The sequence below is a fragment of the Melospiza georgiana genome, chromosome 1 (assembly GCF_028018845.1).
Source record: "Melospiza georgiana isolate bMelGeo1 chromosome 1, bMelGeo1.pri, whole genome shotgun sequence".
Taxonomy (NCBI): Eukaryota; Metazoa; Chordata; class Aves; order Passeriformes; family Passerellidae; genus Melospiza; species Melospiza georgiana.
Window position 1 is genome coordinate 104,250,907 of NC_080430.1, and position 22,933 is coordinate 104,273,839.

The window sequence follows — 22,933 nt, forward strand, 5'->3', positions numbered from 1 at the left end:
GAGAGGAAAAGACTTAAAAAGAGAAAGAAAAAAAAAAACAACTGAGGGAAGTGAAGTACAATTTATGGATTTCACTGAGGACAGCTCCAAGGCCTGAGCATTACTAGACTTAGAACATGTATGCTGGTTCCAACAAGAACTTAGGAAAGACATGGAGACTGAAGTAACAAACCAGTTCACAACTATTTACTTTTTTTAAAGAACATATAGCTCTCACAGTCTAGCAGACTGTAAAAAGTAAAGAATTTGTTGATCACATAAATGTGTACCTCTAAACTTGAACTCTGCTGCATAGAAGCAGAGAGGTACTAAATAGGAGTCAGAAGTACAGTAGTGAAATCTTGCCACTATTGGAAACTGCAGAAATGTCACTGAATTCAGTGGGTTTGTGATTTCATCCTGGCAATTTACCTGCACTTCAGACTAACAACGTGAATCTGAAAAAAAATGACAGGTACTGGAAATCATTTGGGAGCAAATTATTTCATGGTATTCTGAAATTGTCAAACCCAAACAGATTAGGTCTCCTGATATGACTTACATGGCAGAAATGCTGAAAAGCCCCTGATAATATCACTCACTCAACTGTATTTATTTATTTATTTACTATTATGTACCCTTGAGGTTTTATTGGTGTAATGCAACAGACCACCAGAAGGATAGTAGAAAAGGCTTAGTCTTACTGGTGAACAAACTAAGAGTATCACAGAGATTGCATGATTTGTTTGCAGTGCCACTAAAACCTGAATCCCTCTTAGCCAAGTGCCAGCATAAGTGATCCCAGGGAACAGTGTGCATATTATTCTGCCTCTAGTTTATATAAGAATGTCTTTTATTAAGCTGTTTTATAGTTGAATATTGGGTTTAGTGCTACTGTGAACACATGGATCTTCAACATCCATTTAACGAGTCATATGATGCAGAAGATGTTTCCATGTTTTCTGACAGCTGTTACTGATAGCTGTGCTGCACTCACAGTCCTGCTGCAGTGTCAGGGGATGTCACACACAGGCATATACAAAATTCCTCAACACCACACCACAAAACCAGAGAGTCAGGTATGAATGGAGAGCTGCAAGGGCTGGGATCTGTTGCCCATTAATGATCTCCTAATGTGCTAAGATACAGCTGACCCTGTAGGGAACTGTCCTCTCATAGCCTCACTTTGCAGCACCCACACACGGAGCTGTTTGATCAGTCTCACTGTAAGTTGCAGCAGACATCTGTGGAAACTGGCAAACAAGTGCAAAAATAAATCCAAGCTATCCAGGAGATCCTGTCAACTTCTAAAACATTCTTATGCAAAGTCACACCTGGAATTTGCACAACCTTAGGCTGATTACCAGGGGGACCTATAGTTGTACAGGCAGAATAAATAAACAGTGGCCCTGTAGAAAGATAGAATTCCTCTAGAAGTCTGTTACTACTTTCTTATCCTTTATATAGAAAATAAAAATCTCCTAATCATGTATAAACAAGGAATCAACTAAGCTCAGATATTTTGGAATTACCATGCTGTTAATAAAGTAGTTTTGTATTACATAAGGTCTAGAAGGGTATTTCTACAATTATATTCTGCTAAAGAATTTATGGGTGTCCTAAATTCTGTGAAAAAACTAAAGGGGAAATGGTACTGTCCCAAAGCATTTTGAAAAACTGAATGGAATGAGGATTTCCTTATATTGAATTCCACCTTCAGTTTTAGTAGCAAAGTAGAGCATTACATCAAAGTTCAAAGGTACTAGAAAGGATATAACTAACGAAATAGCAACCTGTTATTTTCCCATACATGCTAAACCCTTTCACAACTAGAAAAATAATTCTTTCAAAAAATCATGACGGCTTCAGAAAGAGAGTAGTCTAATTCTACCAATTCAACAGTAATACAGTCTTTAAGGTGCTGGAGCACTACAAAAATATCAGCCTTGTATCAGCAAGCTGTTAAACTTCCACCCCCATTATTAAAAGAGATGAAGCAAAAAAAGCATGGTTTTGATACCAGGCTATTGTTTTGGATACCTATGAATACGGGAATGCTATCTTTAGCGAAAGAAAATTATTTGGAGACCTACTTTAAATCGAGATCTGACACCCACCTAGAAGCTACATTATTGATTAAGTAAAAAACAATGGACTCAAGGAATGTAAGTAATATCCTTTGGCTCAGTAATACAGAAGGTCAGATTTGACTGTTATACATCGTCTTCTCTACACCTAACAGTAAAAATGCAATTTTAGCTGAAAATACACAACAGATAGAGGTAAGCCAAGAAAATCATTATGCATAATACTGCAGTTAGCCAGCACAGACATTGTTAGAAAATAACCTGTTCTTCCTTGGGGATTTAGCCTTTACTTGTGATTGCCATACGTAAGGAAAACAGTATCTTTATTTTTAGTAAGGAATTCCACTGAAACAAAGCAAGAAAACCTCCCAGTAGCACTTCCTACAAAAGAATACCAACCACAAAGCAGTTCAAAGACAATATAAAATCTAATATTGATGAAATTGACAGCGCATTATTTTTCAAGTTTCACATTCCTTTCAGACTCTCTCCTCTCTCCAGATATCAGTGCATTAGGAAAAAGATAAATTACCTGTAACCAAAGTCTGTCGCTTGAGTCTGTTCCACCATTGGCAGTGCATTGAAAAGTAGCAAACTGTCCTGCATTGACTTCCACACTCTGAAGGCGCAAGAAATGGGGAGTTTTTGCTGTTGGACAAGATGCAAGTGTTAAAGTTATGCAGGAACAAAGTACTGGCTATAAAAAAAAATTCACCAAGCAAATGAAACAGCTCTGCTTTACAAGGTTCAAATCACTGAACAATCAAATCTACACATTAGATTCTAGGTTGGTCTACTCCTGTGGCTTGCAAAAAGCAGAATAGAAGGGTGCTGTGTAATTGTTCCTGCTGTGTAAATTACCTCAGCTCAGCATCCCTCTTGTAATAATAATCTATTAGAAAAGATCATATTGGAAACTAATAATGTTTGGAAGATAAACCTATTAGATGCTTGCACTACCAACTAGACAAGTCAGTAAGAAATGATGTTATCAGGGGAACAGCTTTTTCTTCTTGACAAAGTACACTGTCTATAGAAGAGATTCTTTAGAAATGCAGCCCACCAAACAGGTGCAATACTAACATAACACTCCTCACCAACTACAGCTGCAATCTCTAAGCACAATGCTTCTCAACAGCACTGAAGAAAAAAACCCAAAACACAACACATTCTCTATACCAATGATTATTTGTCATTTAGAAAGAGAAAAAAAAAAATCAGTAAAAACTAAAGCAATAGACCTACAAGCAAGCTGAAATTGATATTTGAACAATTATTTGCACTGAAGTAAAAAAGTAAGTCTATTTTTGTTTTACTAAAAAGAATCAAGCATGTAATAAAGCTATAGATATTTGATATGGAAACCTATCATTTAAAGCACAATATTCCCCAACCTACTCAAAGCCTACTGCAGACAAGCAGACTTCTTGCACTGCCTACACTAACAGATAAACCAGGCTTTGAACATTGCTTTTCAACATCAAAACCTTAGTACTAGCAGTAGACTGGCAAACTAAACACCTATTTTCTAGCAGAGCATTACGACCATTTAAAGAGTTGATGATATTTTCTTAAAAACCCTTATTACTGGGAGAAATTGTATTTTTAAGGAATTTATAAATAGATCGCTTCATGAAAAGTTGCCAAACATCCAGTGCAAGAGAGCATAAGGAGGAGGAAAAGGAATAAAATAGCTCCAATTAATACCTAAATATGGGATTAAATATTTCTGTAACTATCCTTATGGCAAATTTAATACAAATACAGCCTTTTTTTTTTCTTTAAACATTCTCCAATTAGGGCAGACAGAGTTCAGGCCAAAATTATCCACTTCCTTGCCTATGAAACTAGAATGTGAGAATATCTAGTAAAATTCTTCAGTATGTTCCCCATTTCTCACCTGTCACTTTTTTTTTTTTTTTAATCTGCTTTTACCCCTTTTATTTTACTGTTTCCTTGGTCTTCTTAACTCTAAAAAACTAAGTTTTCTGAATTACGAAGTATGGCCTAAGTGGAGAAGATCACTGGGTTTTAAAAACAAACACACACACAAAAACTTGCCCATCTATTACAACTCATGCCTTTAGTTTCTATGTGCCTACAATCTGCTTTCTGCTTGGTCTTTGTTTGTACTACCCAGGCAACTGTCTATCAAATATTTCTCCAATTTCAATTTTGTTTAAAGAGTTAATAATTCCAGAACTATTTTTCTGGGAATATACAGAAATCATCATGAGCTTTACAAAGTTTTAGACAGAGTAGTTTTACTTCAATTTTCACACTTTTTCAATTTTCTTTAGACAATTTAACTGGTTTGATGTCTTAATTTCTAACATTTTAATTACTTCATCAAAGAACTTTTCATTAAAGCTTTTGCATTTCAATACTGTCACGTCAGAACTCTACATGCTATGGGCTATAACTCAGTCTCCACATTAACAAGAATTATTTGCAGGTTTTGGGAATTGATTGGTACAAACGCAAGCATCAAACCTCTCAAGATCTGTATAAAAAAATTATTAAGCTGCTAAAATGCTGCTTCAGACTTATCCTACCTGAACCAAGGATATAAATTCAAAGTGCAGAAGCACCTGTACTTTCTAACAACATGAGAGCCTGCAGTGTTTATTAGAAATAAGTGACTCAGAAATAACAGCTGCTGATTCTGCATAACTGTCTCTCTATTTGAAGAAATGTGTGTGTCTTCCTGCCATTAACACTAAAACCATTTTTATGAGGTGCTTTGATACTAACTGATAGAGCACTTTTTATTTGGAATCACAGCTCTTACTTAAAAGCTGCAACAAATGCATGCAAGCACAATATAAGAGGAACAATCACACAGAAGTGTCTTCTTCCCCACTCTGTCATTTGGTCAGTAAGCTCAAAACCTCCTATATCATGTATGATCTTAATATACCTTATCTAACAAACAGCATACATGTGAAGTAATGTTTTATTTAAGTATTTAATATTTAATAATATCTGGATTACCATATTAAAGCTTAATTTACAAGGTTTGAATTGACATTTGAGGATAATTAACTGTTAACTATAACATATCCTTAACAATGAGATAAAGAAATATATCTGAAGCATGAAGAAGTAAAACAGCGCAGAAACTGAGCCATGAACCTTGAGAAGTACCCTGAGTAACCTTGCTTAGCAAAGCCTCAGTCCTCAGCCAGCTGAGGCTTCTTCCTTCTAAGCCTTGGAAAAAATAATTACATATAGTCAACTTTTGTGTTGTCCATCTGTTCTCACTAATGTCTCAGCTTGTGGCTGCACTGAATTTTTGATGCAGACAGAGAAATCATCAGCAAATCTTAGAATCACAGAATCATGATGATTTGGTGATTTTTTTCTAAAGAAGCTGCCACGTGAGCCAGTTTGGGTTTGGGACTCATGCTAAGTGCTGCACACAAGGAGCGCACAGAGATGTCTTTAAAGACAATAAGGTGCAATGATGCCATGTTTAGTAACACTCCATATATATACTCAGCCTGTACTTTTGGCAGTGACGTTATTTTCTGATGTTTTCCTTATCTTTTTGCTCCACATTTATCAAAGCATAGTAGCACATTTATTTTAGGGGATCTGGCTTTACAACACAAGATAGGTACTTACTACATGGATGCCCTAGAACTTTCACTTCATCAATAGCCACATATCCAGAGAGACCTGAAGTAACCACTTCAAAAACAACCTGAGAAGCAGAAAGAGAATTTCAGTTAGCATCTTTGGAACACAGGGAATATAAAAATAGTTTGTAATTGGAAAAACACAAACTAATTCAATGTGTTATGAACATCTGGAAAACAAAACTCCATCATAAAACCCTCAAAATGTGTTGCTCTTATCATTAAAATTAATCAGAACTTAAATTACATTTTTTTCACATTTACATCATTTTTGGAGATTTGCAAGCAGGATCACATATACCTCACAGTAGAAATAACCAATCTCTCCAATTGGTCATTTATTAAATAACTCCTGGAGCCTGCCAAAGGAGTTATCTAATAAATGCCTTAAGTATTAAGAGCAGTACTGTACTTTAAAGTCTTTGTCTTGCAAAATGAACAGCTTTTATTTTAAACATTACAATTTTGTAGTATACAGAAATTTCAGAGTATCAGACACAAACATACCTATTTCTAGGAAAGTATTTTACATGCTTCTTAATCATCCACCAATTGCAGTGAATTAAGCAAAGCAGATCCATTTGCCACGGTTTGTTTAACAGCTATAAATAGGTCACAAAATAAATGGACCGTTCTCATCATTTGAGCTGAGTACACTCTAAAGTAAACCTCTCCAAAGTTTGGCAGCCTTAGCTTTGAATATCCCAAGAATGTTTATATGGAATAAAAGAAAATATGCCAGTAATGTTAGCAGGTACATTTCCATACCAAAGCTCAAGAAGTTCATGCTAAAATCCAGGTTGTGACTTTTATTTTTTTTTAATACTTCACTTTTGCTTGGGATGTTAACTCTAATTGCCTTGTGTAACTGATCTCAGGAATCACCCTGAGGAAGACAAAGTTTAGAAACCATTTTTCACACGTATGCTGTACTCAACCTTGGAACAGATGATCACACTATATACCATACCCCTTTACTGAATGATACAGAATGCAAAGATGTTATGAGGATAACATACAGCTCCATAATAGATCACAATTTCCTGATGTTGAACAAACAATCTCAGAACACTAATTCTGATTTTAAAACAAACCTTGCAGTGAGAAAAACCTTCATGCCCTTCTGCCTTACCTCCTCCCTTGTTTTTCACTGCTCTACATATGGACACCGACCTGTTGTTCTCTCCCAGATTTCTTCCTCCTAACCTCTGTCCATCTCTCCCTCCCAGTCTCACTGGAATAAAATTGCTGTAAATATGGCCTTAAGTCCACATGGCTGAAAAGGAAAAAAATACTTGATTCATTCTGCCTCCTGTCTACATAAAATTTCAACCTAAAGTGCCAGTGTTGCCACTACATGAATCATGCAGCAAGGAAAAGAAAAAAACCCACAAGATGTCGATAAGCAAAGTCCAAATGTAGCCAAAGAAATTTTTCAGAAACAAATTCTGCAAGAAAAGGGTTGCTCAGTTGGCTTTCTAAATGCCAGATGACACTCTACTGACTCTTGAAGTTGGTATTATTGATCCACAGCAACAGGCTGAACAGGGTATGGATTTGGCTCCCAGCATTTAGTAGAACATCCAGAGCAACACCATTCAAAATTTCAAAGGATCTCTTTCCTAAAAAGAAGAAAATCTCCTGATAGAATTGGTCTTCACTATCCTGGGAAGAAGTTCTTAAAGAATAAAGAAGCAAAGACTCAAAGAATGACCTGCATTCAGAGACCTGAATTAACTTTGCTAACCATGATTATTACCCTCATCTTAATAGCCTTGAAAAGGAAATAGAGAGATGATGTACACTAAGTAACTCTAAGTTTTAACAGCAGTGCAAGACCCAAGAATGCAGCTCCTGTTTACAGCCACTGAACTTTGAAAAAAGAACAATAATTTCACTCTATTAAGAAATATGACACAAGAAATCACACATTCCTCATCTGTGTTACAAGCTCTGAAAAAAAAAGCCAAGTCTGTTGAGGCCCTTGAAAAAAAGGCAGAGACTGCTCCATCTCCTGAAGAGCTACTGAGCTATCTGAAAGTGAGAAAATCTGAAAGACCATGAGAACCACAGCATAGCCTCAGAAACCTGCAGTAGAGGCACTGACATTCCAACATGGTAGTGGAGAACAGAGAGCAGACAACCAGATCTCAGAAATTATGGGAAAGTTTCCCAGGGAAATATGCTGCCACAAAGTAAGTCCCTGAGATAAATGAATGTAGGTGTGGATACTAACACCTGCCTCTAAAAACACAGAGGGCTCGGGATAGTTACTGATTTGTTTCCTGTATTTCCTAGTGGCTTTGAACATTCTCTGTTAAGAAGAAAAACACATTAACAACTAACTTTCTGGGTTTTATTGAAATAGAACGTAAAGAACCCCTAAAAACCAACCCTTTCTTATGGAACACTCAGCATAAGAGCAACTGCACAAAGCCATCTGAAAGATGTACATGGATCCATGATCCCATCACTGCAGAGTAAAGTATTTTTTTCAGGTTCTCAACTTTCAGATATGCTAAATTCTAAAAAATATCCTGAGGAACAGGCACATGCACACCTGTGGAGCAGCCAGCCAAACCAGTCAGAAGTTTTCTGCTAGAAATGTTACTGCCATATAACAGGGACTTAACTATTTTTTAAAATGCTGCATAGGGTGTCTTTTCTAAAGAACTACCTCGCTTCCAGCAAGACCAATAACCTGAGCTTTAGAAAACATGCAAGATCTCAGATCACAAAATTTCTGTAATTCATAACGGGGAGCTTAGTTACAGGTTCACTGAGAGGCTTTAAGGGCCTCAGTACTGCAATCTACTCATAGCCAAAAAAGCTTGTAGATTCCTATTCCTTTGGTTCATAGGCAGAGACTACAACCTTGAAACAACTAAATCAGAACTGCCAATGACAAGAGCAGAGAAAAACTCAACAACTGATCTTAAAATACCCTGCTGTATCTCTAGACAAAATACCAAAAGTGTCATTCCACAAAAAAAAGCCAGGCAGCGTATCAAGAAAACGCCAGTTGGACATACAACTGAATTACAATTATTGACATTAAAGACAGTATGTTCCAAAGAAAAGTATAACAAATTGAAATACTGTCAGTTAAATCATGCTTCCATTAAAAGCAATAGCCAAACTGATACCAACTTTAATGACTGTAACTTTTACTCCCTTCTGACATGGAATATGCCATTTTTAGTAAACAGAAAGAGGCAGTCAAGTCAGTAGTGACATACCACTGTCAAAGAAAGACACTGATTCATATACAGAAGAAAAAATATGCACAAATACAGACTGGTCAGAATGGAATGACAGCAGACCTGAGGAGAAGGACTTGAGAGTGCTGCTGGATGAGAAGGTCAAAATGACACAGCCACATGCAATTGGCTTTCTGGGCTGCAAGTGCATCCTGGGCTGGATGAAAACAGGCATGGCCAAAAGGTCAAGGCAAATGATTTTCTCCCTCTACTCCATTTCAGTGAGACCCCACCTGGAGTACTGCATCCAGCTCTGGGGCCCCCAAGGAAGGCAGAAACCCTGTTGAAGGAAGTTCAGAGAAGGGCCACAAAGATGGTCAGAGGGGTGGAGCACCTCCCCTATGAAGAGGCTTAGACACCTGGGGTCATTCAGCCTCAAGAAGAGAAGGCTCCAGGGATCACAGGATCACAGAATCGCTTGGGCTGGAAGGGACCTTAAAGGTCATCTAGTTCCAATCCCTTTGTCACAGGCAGGGACACCTTTCACTAGACCAGATTGTTCAGAGCTCCATTCAACTTTGTCTCATTATGTGATACCACATTACAGGTGCATCTATAACCACATATACATACTGAAGATCTTTCTAGGGCCTTTCAGTACCTAAAAGGGACCTACAGGAAAGCAAAAAAGGGACTTTTCACAAGGGCACATAGTGATATGACAAAGGGCAATGGCTTTGAACTGAAAGAGATTTAGATTAGATTTAAGTAAGAAAACCTTTACTTTGAGGGTGGTGAAACACTGGCATAGGTTTACCAGAGAAACTGAGCCCCACACCCTTGGAAGTGTTCAAATAAAGGTTCGATGGAGCTTTGAGAAACCTAGTTTTATGGAAGGTGCCCCAGCCATAGCAGGAATTTGCAGCTAGATGATTTAAGGTCCCTTCCAATTTAAATCACTCTATGATTGTATGAGCATGACAGTTTATTCCAAGTATAGCAAAAATAACCCTCTTTGGTTCACAGGCTGTGAAATACTATCAATTGCTGTATACAAATTCAGTATTTTATTTGAGTTGATGACTGAAGATTATGGGCTCAAATATGTGCTAACTAAGCATTTTCCCTTTTTAAATTAAAAAAGTAATTTGATCCTACGTAGGGTCAAGGTTTCAGGTTTCTTAAAGTCCTAGTAAGAGTGCTACACACTGTGAGAGAGAGACCTGAGAAACACTTCTGGTAGCCTTGAAAACCTTACAATAGGGATGTCAAGATTCTTCACAAATCTGGATCAGTTCACTAGGAGTGAAACCTAGAAACTTATTTCACATCTAATTTTCTCCATAATTTTCCATTTGAAAAGTAGCTTGGCCTGTAAACATAAACCTTTTTACCACCACCTCCAAACTTAGCCTTTTCTCATGGCTGATGCAACACCTGCAGGCAATACAAAAGACTCCAGTCAAAACAGAGAAAACACGCCAGTAACGTCAGACTGGGCAGCCCTTGGATTTTTTGCCTATTATTCCACCACCTTATCAGTCCGGAAACAACTGGTTAAAACACAGAATTCATTTGCTCAGGAAAAACTGCTGAACACTGCCCTGAGAGCTGTTTTACACCATTCTCCCCGCAGCACGCCTGCCAAACAGGAACCAGGGAAGCAGCTTAGCACTGCACTGTCCCTGATCCTCCCTGCTTCACTGAAGAGCAAAATTAGCTTTTCATTCCTGCCACTTCCCCTTGCTACATACGAACAAAGAAAGGGGGTCTGCTCACCAACATAAATGCTTACTGCTGAAAATGTGCGACTCAAGATAACTCGTTTGTTCCAAAGAACAATAGAAATAAACAGGTTTTGTTGCCACACAACCTCACTCTGTAAATTCCTGCCTTTGTTGCTGCAAAATTACAACACTTTCAGTCAAAAAGTGGATTGTACCAAATATAAACACCATCCTTCACACGATTTAAAAATAACACTTTGTAAAAACAAGAAAGAGAAAGGAGTACCAAGCAAGCTGCTTAAACTCAGGCTGCAATCCTGCCCCCCTGCCTCCCCAGTGAGCAGGCAGTGCTGCATCACACACTGCGCTCTCCTCTCTGCCTGCTCTGCTTTACAGCACAGAGCACTTTGCTCTGACTGTACTGGCATTGGGAACAATTCTATCCAGAAAATTGGCTTGTACCCTGTGGGTTCAATTCTTCCCCCCTTTCTCATTCATTTTAGGACTACCTGCCTTATCACAACAGCAGCAACTGCTTTCTCATCAAAGCCATGTGGAGGGAGGTTCTTGACCTGGTCCTTTCCCAGGCCCCACAGAGGTCCATCACAGCTTATTGATGTGGGCTACCTGAATTGTGTTCAGGCCTCCCTGGCTGGGAATTTGCTCCATGCCACTTCCCTCCCCAGCTCCCACTCCTACATGTCTACCATGTGGCCCTTACACCTGCACTCAAGCACATGAAACAACATTTTGGTGGCTGCTGCCAATCTGAGACCACAAAGAAACAAGCAAGTCAGCCTGAAAACTGAACTCCTGACATTAAGGCTTGTTAAATCTTATAATTCTCTTTCTGTTTTTAAACCAGTTGCTGTCTTGTATTTCTCTACAGAAGGCCCAAATGCTTTTCTGGTTTAGGAACAAGGGACAGGAGCAAACAACAGAGCCTTGTGTCTGTGACAAAAAATGCATGCCTCCATACTTGTGACCATTTTTAGATTGCTGGAGGTTTTTAAATTTAGGTATGTGGTTTGCCCTGGTGCATCTTTCTCAAAATAGTTATTCCCAAAGCACATAAGTCAATGAAGAAGAGCTATTTAAGATGCCTGACACAGGTTGTTTTTCCAAATGCAATATGCATTTCAAAGTTTCTTTGGAGTTCAAAGCACAGTTCAGGAACTGTATGTGTGCAGCTGAATGCAACACACACAACACATGAGAATGTGAGCCTGACTTCTACTGCACAAGAAGCTTAATGCTCTGTCCTAGATGAGGATTTAAGTACCCTGCATGAGCCAAACTCCAAGCCAAACATGTACAAAGCAGGTTATGAAACAAATGTATGCTTAAGTCCAGATTTTAAAAGTTAGGTTTGATCTGCTGTTTCTTATTCCCTAAACTCCCAATTTACAGGGGAATGTGTCAGAATGGTGAAGGGTAAATCTCATCTCTGTGAAGTGATACCAATGTAACTCCTTTGTGTCCTTACTAAAAAGGATCAGGAATTACTGCCAGGCTCTTACCCCATTTTTTCACTTCAGCTTCACAGGATTTTACATTTAAAGATGGTGCAGTGGCACAGACAGTTATGTTACTATACTGGAAGCTATTTTTAATCCTTTCAATTCCATTTCTGGATTTTAAATCTGTAGTGTTTGTTGTTTTATTTAATCAAGATTTGTTTCAGTTCACTGCTGCCATGACTGACTTCCAGCAAAGTACAAAGCAAATAATTCAAAATATAAAAACTGATAGGGAGATGGTGTGTGACTTGCAGTGGTGCTGTGCTAAATTACTTGCTTGAAGGGTTAGAAGCAAGGAACACAATCCCCTCACCAGAATCAACTCAGTAGCAGCTTTTGCATATTGTGATATTCCAAAATATCAACACTTCTAAAATATAAAATTTATTTTAAATACTACTAATTGGTCTGAGAATTATTAACTAATCTAGGAAAAACAACCCTGAAACTACCATTCTACTCCTGCTAAAAAATCCAAATGAGAAAATACACGAAAACATTGAAGAAAATAAAAACACATGCCAAAAAACCCTGCCACCCTCTCCTCAACTAAAAGAGAAGCCTTTTCATGACATGTATCTCAAAGCATCAATTTTAGAGCCTCTCAACCTACTGAGACTGCTCCCCAAGAATCTAAAAACAATCTTGCCACTTACCAGCAAAATCTATGTAAAGTTCAATTCTCTTTTTTCCATGTATATTCTAATTCTACTCAAGTTAGGAGGAGGGTGAAGGTCTTAGGAATCATGTAAGCTTTGTTTTGTTTGCAGGCTGTCTCCAAAGGCACGATCAACTCCTCGATGCTCTTGCTTAAGATGCGCCAAGTAGACAATAGCTCAGTAAAGCAAACAATTTCTCCTGGGCACAGTGTTAAAAAGAGGAAGGCAACGCTTCCTCAGGGGAGCACTCCTAAAGCGATTTTATAAAACAGAAATAAGACTGGTACCTGCAGAAATACACCAGCTACTTTGAAACAAATAGCTCAGAGACCAGCAGGCACAGCAGAAAGAACAAGCTGTGCTGATTATCTTGGACTCAGAAGGTGTTTGGCAGCTTGAACCCATGTTACTGCAAGCACACTGTTATCACTAACTGGACAGCAGTGCAGACACATGCTAAAATCAATGGCAAATGTTAGGCAGTAGTACTTAGAAGATCGTTAATTACAGAATTAAATATATCCTTAATTGTCAGAATGCTTGACAATTTAAATAACCAGCAAGTAATCAACAATTAATGTTGTTACAGGCAGGTTGCAATGGTGATTTGTGATATATATGCAGTACAGCTTACCTATGGTGTGCAACATACACAACTAACTACCTGGCAAAAAGAAACGGGTGCATTAAAAGGAATTAATTATTTAGTTCAAATACTTTTTCTAATGAGTCGATTCTAAATAGAAATCCAACCCAAAAAATACTTAGAAGCTGGGACAGCTGGTGCTCCAATAATAAACTACTGTTAATTATTAAATCTTTCAAGCACTTTCCTGGTATGCGTTTGCAATACATGGTTTAAACTAATAAATCTTCAGAAGTTGGATAAAAATTCACTCCATGCTACATAATCTGATTTGTAGTCAGCTACCATTTAGTGGGAGCCATTTTGCCTACATTTTTCAACAGCAAAACAGACACAACACACTGTGTTTGAAAAAATATTGAATTGTATAAATATTATAACTCTGAAATGTTATCATATATAATTTGTTTTCACATTTCTGTAGTACATGTTGGTTTCATTTCCATCTAGACATCTTGCAGGTGTTTTGCTAAGGGAATGGAATTAGAAAACATTCACAGATGTGGATGGCTACACAGATCATGTGATTTACAACACAACAAAGACAATCAGACAATTACATTGCTTTGTCCCGTAATGTCATGTGTTCTCTTGGAGATTACTCATTGGGAAGCTACCAACATTCATGTAAGAAAAGTTAAAAAGGGCTCCATCATTCCTTAAAAATCTTCTTAGGAGATTTCTCTGAATTATGTTCAGCAAGGTCAGACAAACTCAGAAAATCAATGGGAGGAAGTCTTGTACATTCTGGAGGTTTTGTGTGGAACACATGCATTTGTGCCAAAGGAGGTTGCAGTTTTGGACTCAAATGTATAGTAGCTCAGGAAACAGACTTGGTACTATGTTATATACCTACCAGATGAGTCCTGTGCCTTCCCCACTATTCCTGCAGCCACCTGAGCTGCCACCCAACTTGGAGCCATGCTCTCACAACATTCACGTACACCCTCTCTCCTCTTCCTGCCCCCTTCTCCCAGTTGCTTAAAGCTAACTACCTGTCTTCCCCCACAACAAACTCCATAAAGAAGAAAATGCATGAAAACTGATGAAAGGAGTTCAGAAACAATGAAAAATAGCAAATGTCAGCACTCAAGTGAGGAAATTGCATCACAGATCTCTGAGAGAATGGAGGCAACCAAAAACAAAGACAATTAACTGTAAGCTCTTAAAATGGTGACAGCACTTCCTCGAGAATAAATGAGCTTATTTACAATGAACCCAGAGAAGCTACAGTATTTAACACTGATTCCCTGCACTGCCATGGATATTAACATAGCATAAGATCTTTTGGCACGTCAGCTAAATTGCAGTACCTAACCAGGTATTATTTCAGACTATATGCAGCAAATGCAAAGAAAATTACCTACTATACTCCACAGTGAAAGAAAGATTATGCAAAAATGTCAACATTTCCAACAGCAAGGAGAGCACGTGGAATCCATTACAGACAGGCTTAGGCATCTATTATACATCAGCTGAACTGCAGTACCTCCTCCAAGCACGTAAGGGTTCACCTACAAATAAGGGTGAACAGTCCAGCAGGCAGGTCTTGAGGAAACACAAGATGGGAAGGTTATCCTTCTATTTCTATGGCCAAATACCATACGTATCATATTGTCAGAAATCTGACAGATTATTGTTAAAAAGATTAGTAATAACACTTGAGACTGACAGAAGCTTTGTATATTTTTAAGAATACATTCATTTACCTTAAAATTAATAGTCAGACTCAAGGCTTCTATTAAAATTCCCCTGTCCACATCAGCCTTTCGATTCAGAACTCCAGTGAGACTTTGAAGCACAACACACTTCTTTACTGACTGCTGATTCCCGAGCAGCCCTGCTGCACAAAAACCAGACTCCTTTCAGAAGGCAGAAAGCTGGAAGCTCCTCTAATTCACTATATAAATGGGAATATTTCAGACTTGGGCAGTACTCAGTATTGAATACTCCTGAACACCATGTTCACAAATCTTCCAGTAAATTCCACATTATTAACCACTGAGTTATATCCAGTGTCAGCCACAAAATGGTCTCTGGGATGCTCTATCCTCTTCTCCCACCATCCACTGAGGCTAACAACACAGACTGGTTCTCAATATTTCAGTGAAGACAGAAAGGCTTTTCGGCAGCACAGGAAGGCATTCTCAACACTGGCATCAAATTGGTAACATCAGGTCTTGATGTAAGATCAGAGAATCATGGGAGTCCTGAGCTGGAAAAGACACTTAAAGATTATGGATACCAACTCCCTGCTCCTCACAGGACTACCTGAAACTACACCAAACGACAGAAAGCATCATCTAAACCCTCCTTGAACCCTGACAGGAAACAAAATACACACCGCCCTTCCACCCTGAGAGATGCGTATGACTAAACAAAGCTCAGACTTTGCAATCAAGACACAGCCTTATGCTGACAGGTAGCACACAGCTCCTCCCACACAGCTGAAGTGAGCCTCAGCTCTGCCAATATGCCCATCCTTCTCAAAAAGGCACGAGAGTATCACCTCACCAAGACTGCACATAAATATAAAAGATCCACATCATGAAGTTTGCTGAGATGTCCATAAGCTTTCCCTGAATACTCTCCAGAAGTCCTGACAATGCAGTTGCAGCAATTACTAGGAATCTTGGGAAGTACATTGGATGCAAATGCAGACCTAACCTAGGAGCACACTATCAGAGGCAAGAAGAAATGTGCAAGTGTGCTCTTTTGGGTCTGTAAGTATTGCATCCACTGCCAGGCATCCCACATTCCAAAAGTAAAATGTTCCTGGCCCTCCAAACTAATCTTTTGGAGTAGGACAGTCTATTTCATTGTGGATGAAACAATCAGAAAAAAGACTCCAGAAAGTTCTTAAGCATTTTTTACTTAAATGAAAAAGAGTTCAGAAAGGACAGATTCAGTTCACTTGAGACATCCTTACAAGACAGATGCTGCAGCCACAGAAAGGATCCCACTGCAGCCTCCCAGAATACCTGCAGTGGACACTGCCAAACTCTTCGTTAGAACATGATGGGACAACAAATAGCTGGTTACCTGAGACAGCAAATGCAGGAACTGCAACAAGACTCTGCCACGTGTGACACTAGTACCTTGGGCACTGCTGTAGGAATCAGGGAGTCCCACTCTGGAACAGCATGGTGGAAGAGCACAATTGTACCTCCCAGGGATGCCTACAGTCAAGGAACTTGTCATCTTTAGGATGGCTTTTCTTCAGAAAGCTTCAAACCACAAGTATGGTGACAATATTCAGTACAGGCAAACAAACAAAATTCAAACTTTCCAAACTTCAAGTGAAGATGCAGGAGGCTCAGTAACACCTCTATGCTACTGGTCTGCTCTTATTTTAAACTAAGTTACTTGTTTGTGGAGACATAGACTGTATTTTCACAGGAAGGAGGAGGAAAAACATTGAACTACCATAGAGCAGTGTGTAACTGTATAATCTAAACCTTCCTACAGAAAAGCAGCATCCTAAGGGCCTGTCAAGTGAAATTCCCCTGAATCTTTAGGATGCACTCAAAATCCCATTCCTATGACAGCTACTATTATATTTACGTTACTGCTGGACAAATGGATATTGCATTCAGCGCTAAGACCTGAACTGAGGATTCAAAGGATTCTGCTGGTTCTAAAGCAACAAGTATTGCTGATATAAATCAAACTTGAAGACTGGACTGTAATAAAATCTATTGGAGTTCAATTCCAGCATCCCTACGGAACTGAAAGAATGAGTGAACTTATTACAGAGAAACAGTTAATTGACTGAAATCAATGGCAAAATTTCCGGATTTATTCACTCTAATTAGTTCATCCAGATTTAGAGCATGTGTGCATTTCACACACTTCTATAAATATAAATAAACATATAAACACAGCCATATGCATGTAAAAACAAACATTTAGCATCATGTACAAAAATGTGATTAAGACGATGATCAACTAGAAACATGGAAATTTATTTTGGTTCAAAGTTAAAATGAGGATTAAGAACCAGATGACTACTAGGAGAGACAAAATTTCATAAAAAGTAAGACATACCTGATAAAAATTGGGCCAGAAAGTACTAATTGCCAGCTCAGCTCTGCTCCAAGTGCCAGTGATAGACGTGTTCCAGACTGGGTTACCAATAGGACCATCATTAACCTTCACATATACATTCAGAGTGCCAGGGCTAGCTCCACTCTTGCTTGAAACATAATAGTGAAAATCAATACAATGTGTATCGTTTTCTTTCAGATGGGGCATCAGGAGGTGAGCTTTCTGTCCTGAAAATCTTCCAGATGTATTCACCAACATGAAAGAACCTGCAAAAACAAAGTGATCAATTCAGTTTCTTCCTCATTTTTTCTCTTCTTAATATGCTAATATCTGTAACTAAAGCATAATTTAATAATAATAATAATTCAACCATTTTTCTTTGCTTCTACTAACATAAGAGTAATATGCATTTGATCTCAAATTTCTTTTGCAGAATCTCAAAAATCTTTTGTAAAGCTGGTTAATATCTTTATTCTACAGGTGGGGAAGGAAAGAGACAAAAAGCCCCAAATGCTGAAAGAGACAAAAAGCCCCCAAGTGCAATGTTTTACGCACTGCAATAAACCTACAGATGGTGGTACAGAATCAGCTGGAGGTCTCAGCTATCTGAGTGCTTGTACACGCAGAGTCCCTGCTGGCTTTGCCTGGCAAGGTTGTGGTAGTGGGGGAGCTGCAGGAGTGGCTTCTTGTGAGAAGCTTCCCCACGTCCCACGGAGCCAGTGCCAGTCAGCTCCAAGCCAGCCCGCCCCACTGCCGAGCCCATCAGGGACAGTGGCAGAGCCTTTGGGGTAATGTAACTAGAAAGGCGGGGAAAAAAAGAAAACTTCACAATTGTAGCTGAAGAGAGGACTGAGAATACGTGAGACATAGCCCTGCAGACACCAAGGTCAGTGCAGAAGGAGGAGGAGAAGGTGCTCCAGGCGCGGGAGCCGAGATTTCCCAGCAGGCCAGGTGCTGAGTGAGTCAGGCTGGCCCCTGCAGCAGCCTGGGGAGGGCCCCACACCAGCTCAACCAGATGGTCAAGGGAGGCTGTGACTTTGTGGGAAGCCCGCACTGGAGTCGGTTTAGTGGCAGAACTCATGACCTGGTGTGGGACCCATGCTGGAGCAATCTGTGCCTGCAGGACTGCATCCTGTGGGAAGAGACCCCAGAGCAGGAGAAGACTGTGAGGAGTCCTACTCTTGATGAGGAAGGAGTGGCAGAGACAACATGGGATGAGCTGACCCATTTCCTGTCTCTCTGCACTGCTGGAAGGGAGGAGAGAGAGAAAATTCCAGAGTGAAGTTGAGACCAGGATGAAGGAGAGCACACTTGGTGTCCAGTCAGGGTCAATACACCACAAGAGTTGCAATGAAATTTAAGAGAATTTCATGTGTTCAGATGGTTCAGATGATCACATACTCTGCAGTATGTGATGCAGAGAGTGTCTAAAATGTTCTCAATCCCTTAACCTTCCTCTAGCTAAGCACAAGTTACCTACTGGACTAAGTGTGACAATTGTCTCCTGTCTTCAAAAGGTGAAAAACGAATGAACAAATGTAAATTCAAGTAAACCACTAAGCTTTACATGTAAAAAAAAAAATATATAAAGCTGGGGTTGAATTTTATATTATGATCACAACTTAAAACAGCAAATAACAAAAAATGTAAAATTATTCAAATAAAGTCACATTCAACCAACTCTCATACGAGCAGCTAGTCAATTTATACTCTATTTTTTAGTGCCTATTCATGTGTTCCATTGAAGTGTACCTTCAAAATATTCATGCTGCAGGACTTAGGAATTTGAAAGACCATACAGATGTTAGAAAAATGCAACATGACTTCTGAGGCATTCATATTTCTGGGTTGAAAAAATGAAAAGGAAAGAATTCTATTAACAGATAACCTATGACATCATAGAAGGAAATAAAATTCAGTATCTACTCAGCAAAGAAAACACTTCAATAAAATGCATGAGATAATTTAAACGCTGCATTTTTCCTAAGTCCAGAAATGGATATGTTATAGATCCCTGCTACAAATGCAAACCTAAGTGTACTTAGAAAAATGTAAGTACACACACACACTTGCCACATAGTTATTAGAAACCAAGTTTTAATTTTTTTTCTTACTTTGATGGGTGATGATACCTTCTAATGAGATGCAAGTCATTTCTTGAAATGGAATGTTGGAGAACCTTTGTCCAGAGTGTATCTCTATGTTAAATAGGTTTAACTTTTCAGTAATAGTAGTTTTGCTATTGAATTTAAATTATTTATCAAGTATAAATTTCCTTTCTAGACAAGTTCATAAAATTGACAAAAATTGAACTTTCTTTTAATACAAAGGACTATAAATATTTTACTTCCTAAAAGGTGTTACTCTGTATTTAACTCACGGTCTGTTACTATAATATATTAGGAAAACCTTTATTCATTAGTAACATAAACAGAAGTCACTGCATATGCTTTTTTCTCTTAAAACAAGCAGGAAAGAAGCTAATATTCCTTCCATCAACTAGTACGTGCTCTGCCATTCAATTTATTTACATTTAAAATATAAACTGCTTAAATAGGTATAATTTGCTAAGTTATAAGAGCAATACTTAAAGCATTTATGAATTCACTAAAAATTAACTGGCAGGATTTTTTACAGGGAAACTTATCAATCCAACAAACAAACAACAAAAGCCCCACAGCATACTTTCTGACAGTGGATCAGCTCTCCAGAACAGCTTCTCACATATACTGGGGCACATAAACACATATTAAAAATAACTGAAAGGATACACTGGCATATACAAGGAAACAGTTATCTGCCAGAATTGAAGGATTCCACAAGAAATCATGTAAAATTACAATCAACTGAGTACTCGTTCCTAAGAAGAAATAGCAAGTGCATGTCTTACTATAAATACACTCATTTTATCACACTTACTTAGTTTCTCTAAGTGTACTTCCATGTTTAAACACATGGATGATAATTTCCTCAGCCCTTTACACAGGGCTATGTAAAGGCACTACATGCAATGTAGTAAAACCTAATGGCGCTCATCATTCATTAAATTCAGGATTCTTAAGTCCAAAACCCTGCTGAATCACATGTATTTCATCATTATAGCTAAGGCATTTAAATCAACAAAGCAGTGGTTATCCTGAAGTCACTGCTGCTGTTTACAATTCCTCACTGAAAATTGGTTCAGCAGTAAAATTAAGCAGGTATTTGGTTTATGTAAATATTCATTCTAAAAAGATGCAATACTTGAAAAAAGAAAATACCGATTTGCTGCAGAATAAACAGGCAATTAAATATACTGGTCATTTCATTAGCATAAATCAACATTTTCTGTGAAATACTGGACACAAAAAGATGGTCAAAAGATAGAGTGGAAGAAATAAAAAAAAAACCAAAAAGTTTAAAAAATAAAATCTGACAACTGGAAAAGCAACATACTGTCCTACAAAAAATGACAGGAATGGCATAAGAGATTTTCCAGTTACTTCTGCAAGTTTTCATCATAACACCTCACCTTGTTAAGAGATCCTTTTTATACTGGGAATGTCAAACACAACAAAATTGAATGCAGTACCATTTTTCATGCATAAAGAAAATGGGACTAGTGAGGAAAGAAAGTTACTTTGTTGATTTTTCACCAGTCTTATACATGGTTGAGGACAAATTATCTTCCGAATAACTTTTTTTTTAAAAGAGTATTTTATTTAGAGTAATTTATTTAGACATTTCTATTGGTTGATTTTGACTCTCCAATATTTGAAAAATGTGCTAAATGATAGAGAGCAAAAAGCCTGATTTTAAAAACAGATAATCTATGTATCACTTTATTAACAATACACCCGTGAGGTGCAGACAGGTCTCATAAATGCTGTGACTGGGCAGTTCATAGAATCAACGAAAGGCTTGGAAGATACATACAAAAGGTCACTTTTTTTAGCAGAACAGCATTCCCTAAATGCCAGCAAACCCTACAGCCATCACTCACAAGAGATTGCAGCTCTGACTGCCCAAGACTAAGTGTGGAACTGTTCAAGACACTGGAACTGCAGTGCATGAGCAGATGAATTGTGAGGCTCAAGCATAATGAGTACCACTTTCAGACAAGGGAAACTCAAAAGTGTTCTTTTGTCTACTGTATTCCATAAACAAAAATGTATAGAGTCCACCTTGGAAGTACTGCAGAAAGCAAAGGACCTGAATTTAGGAACAGTCCACCTTACACTTTAACTCCCAAAGCTTGCAAACAAAACAGGTTCTCTCTTGCGTACTTTTTCTTACTATTTACTAATATTATGGAAAAAGGAAAAAACATTTTCCGGTAACATTTGAAAATTACAGGGCGGCTGTAACTCTGAAAGCATGACTAGCACCACCTAAAGAAGCTGGAACTTTAATTCAAATGCACCACACCTCCAGACATCACCCAGTAGGTACGTGCACACAAACATCAGAGACGCTGGCACCCCTGAACTGGCACAATGAGGTGCCCCAAAACACAGCACAGCAGCTGAGAGACTTCCCTTCAGTGCCTCAGCTAACACCCATCAGTTCTGCTCATTAACTTACAAACCATTACTGTCGCCAAGTGAATTTTAAGTCTTCTTTTGAGCAATATTTACTCAAATTTAACAGGGTAATTTCAATAATTATTTATTACCCATCCTAAAAACATCATTAATCTCAACTTTCAAGCTGTTTATCTTCCAAATTTGCAACTGTTCAAACTCTTGGAAAAAATCCATTAAAAATCCACCATAAGTCCTGTGTATTTTTTAAAAAGATCAATTCACTTCTACCCATAATGCTCGCTTTGTTTTAGCCAAGCAATTAGTAAGACTAATAAGCCTTATAATTCTTTCACTAAATTCAATTCTTAAAATTCTTCCTCATCTCAGATGCACAGACACATCTCCCATAACTCTGTTAGAAATTGCTTTGATCAAGTTTGGACATAAAATCATGTATTTCTGAATCCTGTATTTTTTGCAGCCCCTTTTCCAACAGCCGTATATAAAAAACAAACCCTGCTTTCTGAATGCTGTTTGTTTAATCAATCCTTTTCAATATTTATTGATTTTGACTACTCATCCAGTAATCTGTTTATCTGTTTTCTTCACGAGTACTCTGCATTTTCAAACACTGCACTGACATTCTGAAGGCTACTTCTTACATAACTAATATTACCTCTTTGCAAAAAAGCATGCAATGTATAGTAGGGACATATAAAGTTCACAAGCTATTAGTGAAAACAACTGTGTATGCATAAATTCTGATAGAGTTGTCTCAAGTTGCAAATTCAATTTCTGAAGCAATCATTGCATTTTAAGAACAACAGAAATCAAAGTAAGATAAGACTTGAGGACAGGCAGACCCAAGGAGTCTTTAAAGCACAAAGCAGCATCTCCCCAGGTCTGGAACAGGAAAATTCTT

General features: G+C 38.2%; 1 protein-coding gene across 1 annotated transcript in view; it reads right to left on the bottom strand.

The window, feature by feature from the left end:
• The window catches only part of PTPRM (protein tyrosine phosphatase receptor type M), a 441,589-nt gene that overhangs the window by 289,027 nt on the left and 129,629 nt on the right, over positions 1 to 22,933 (bottom strand). Inside the window, exons 3-5 of the mRNA XM_058023915.1 lie at positions 17,507 to 17,772; positions 5,694 to 5,772; positions 2,599 to 2,714 (exon numbers count right to left, since the gene is read on the bottom strand). Coding sequence (XP_057879898.1) covers positions 2,599 to 2,714; positions 5,694 to 5,772; positions 17,507 to 17,772 — 461 coding nt within the window. The remainder of the gene's footprint in view (positions 1 to 2,598; positions 2,715 to 5,693; positions 5,773 to 17,506; positions 17,773 to 22,933) is intronic.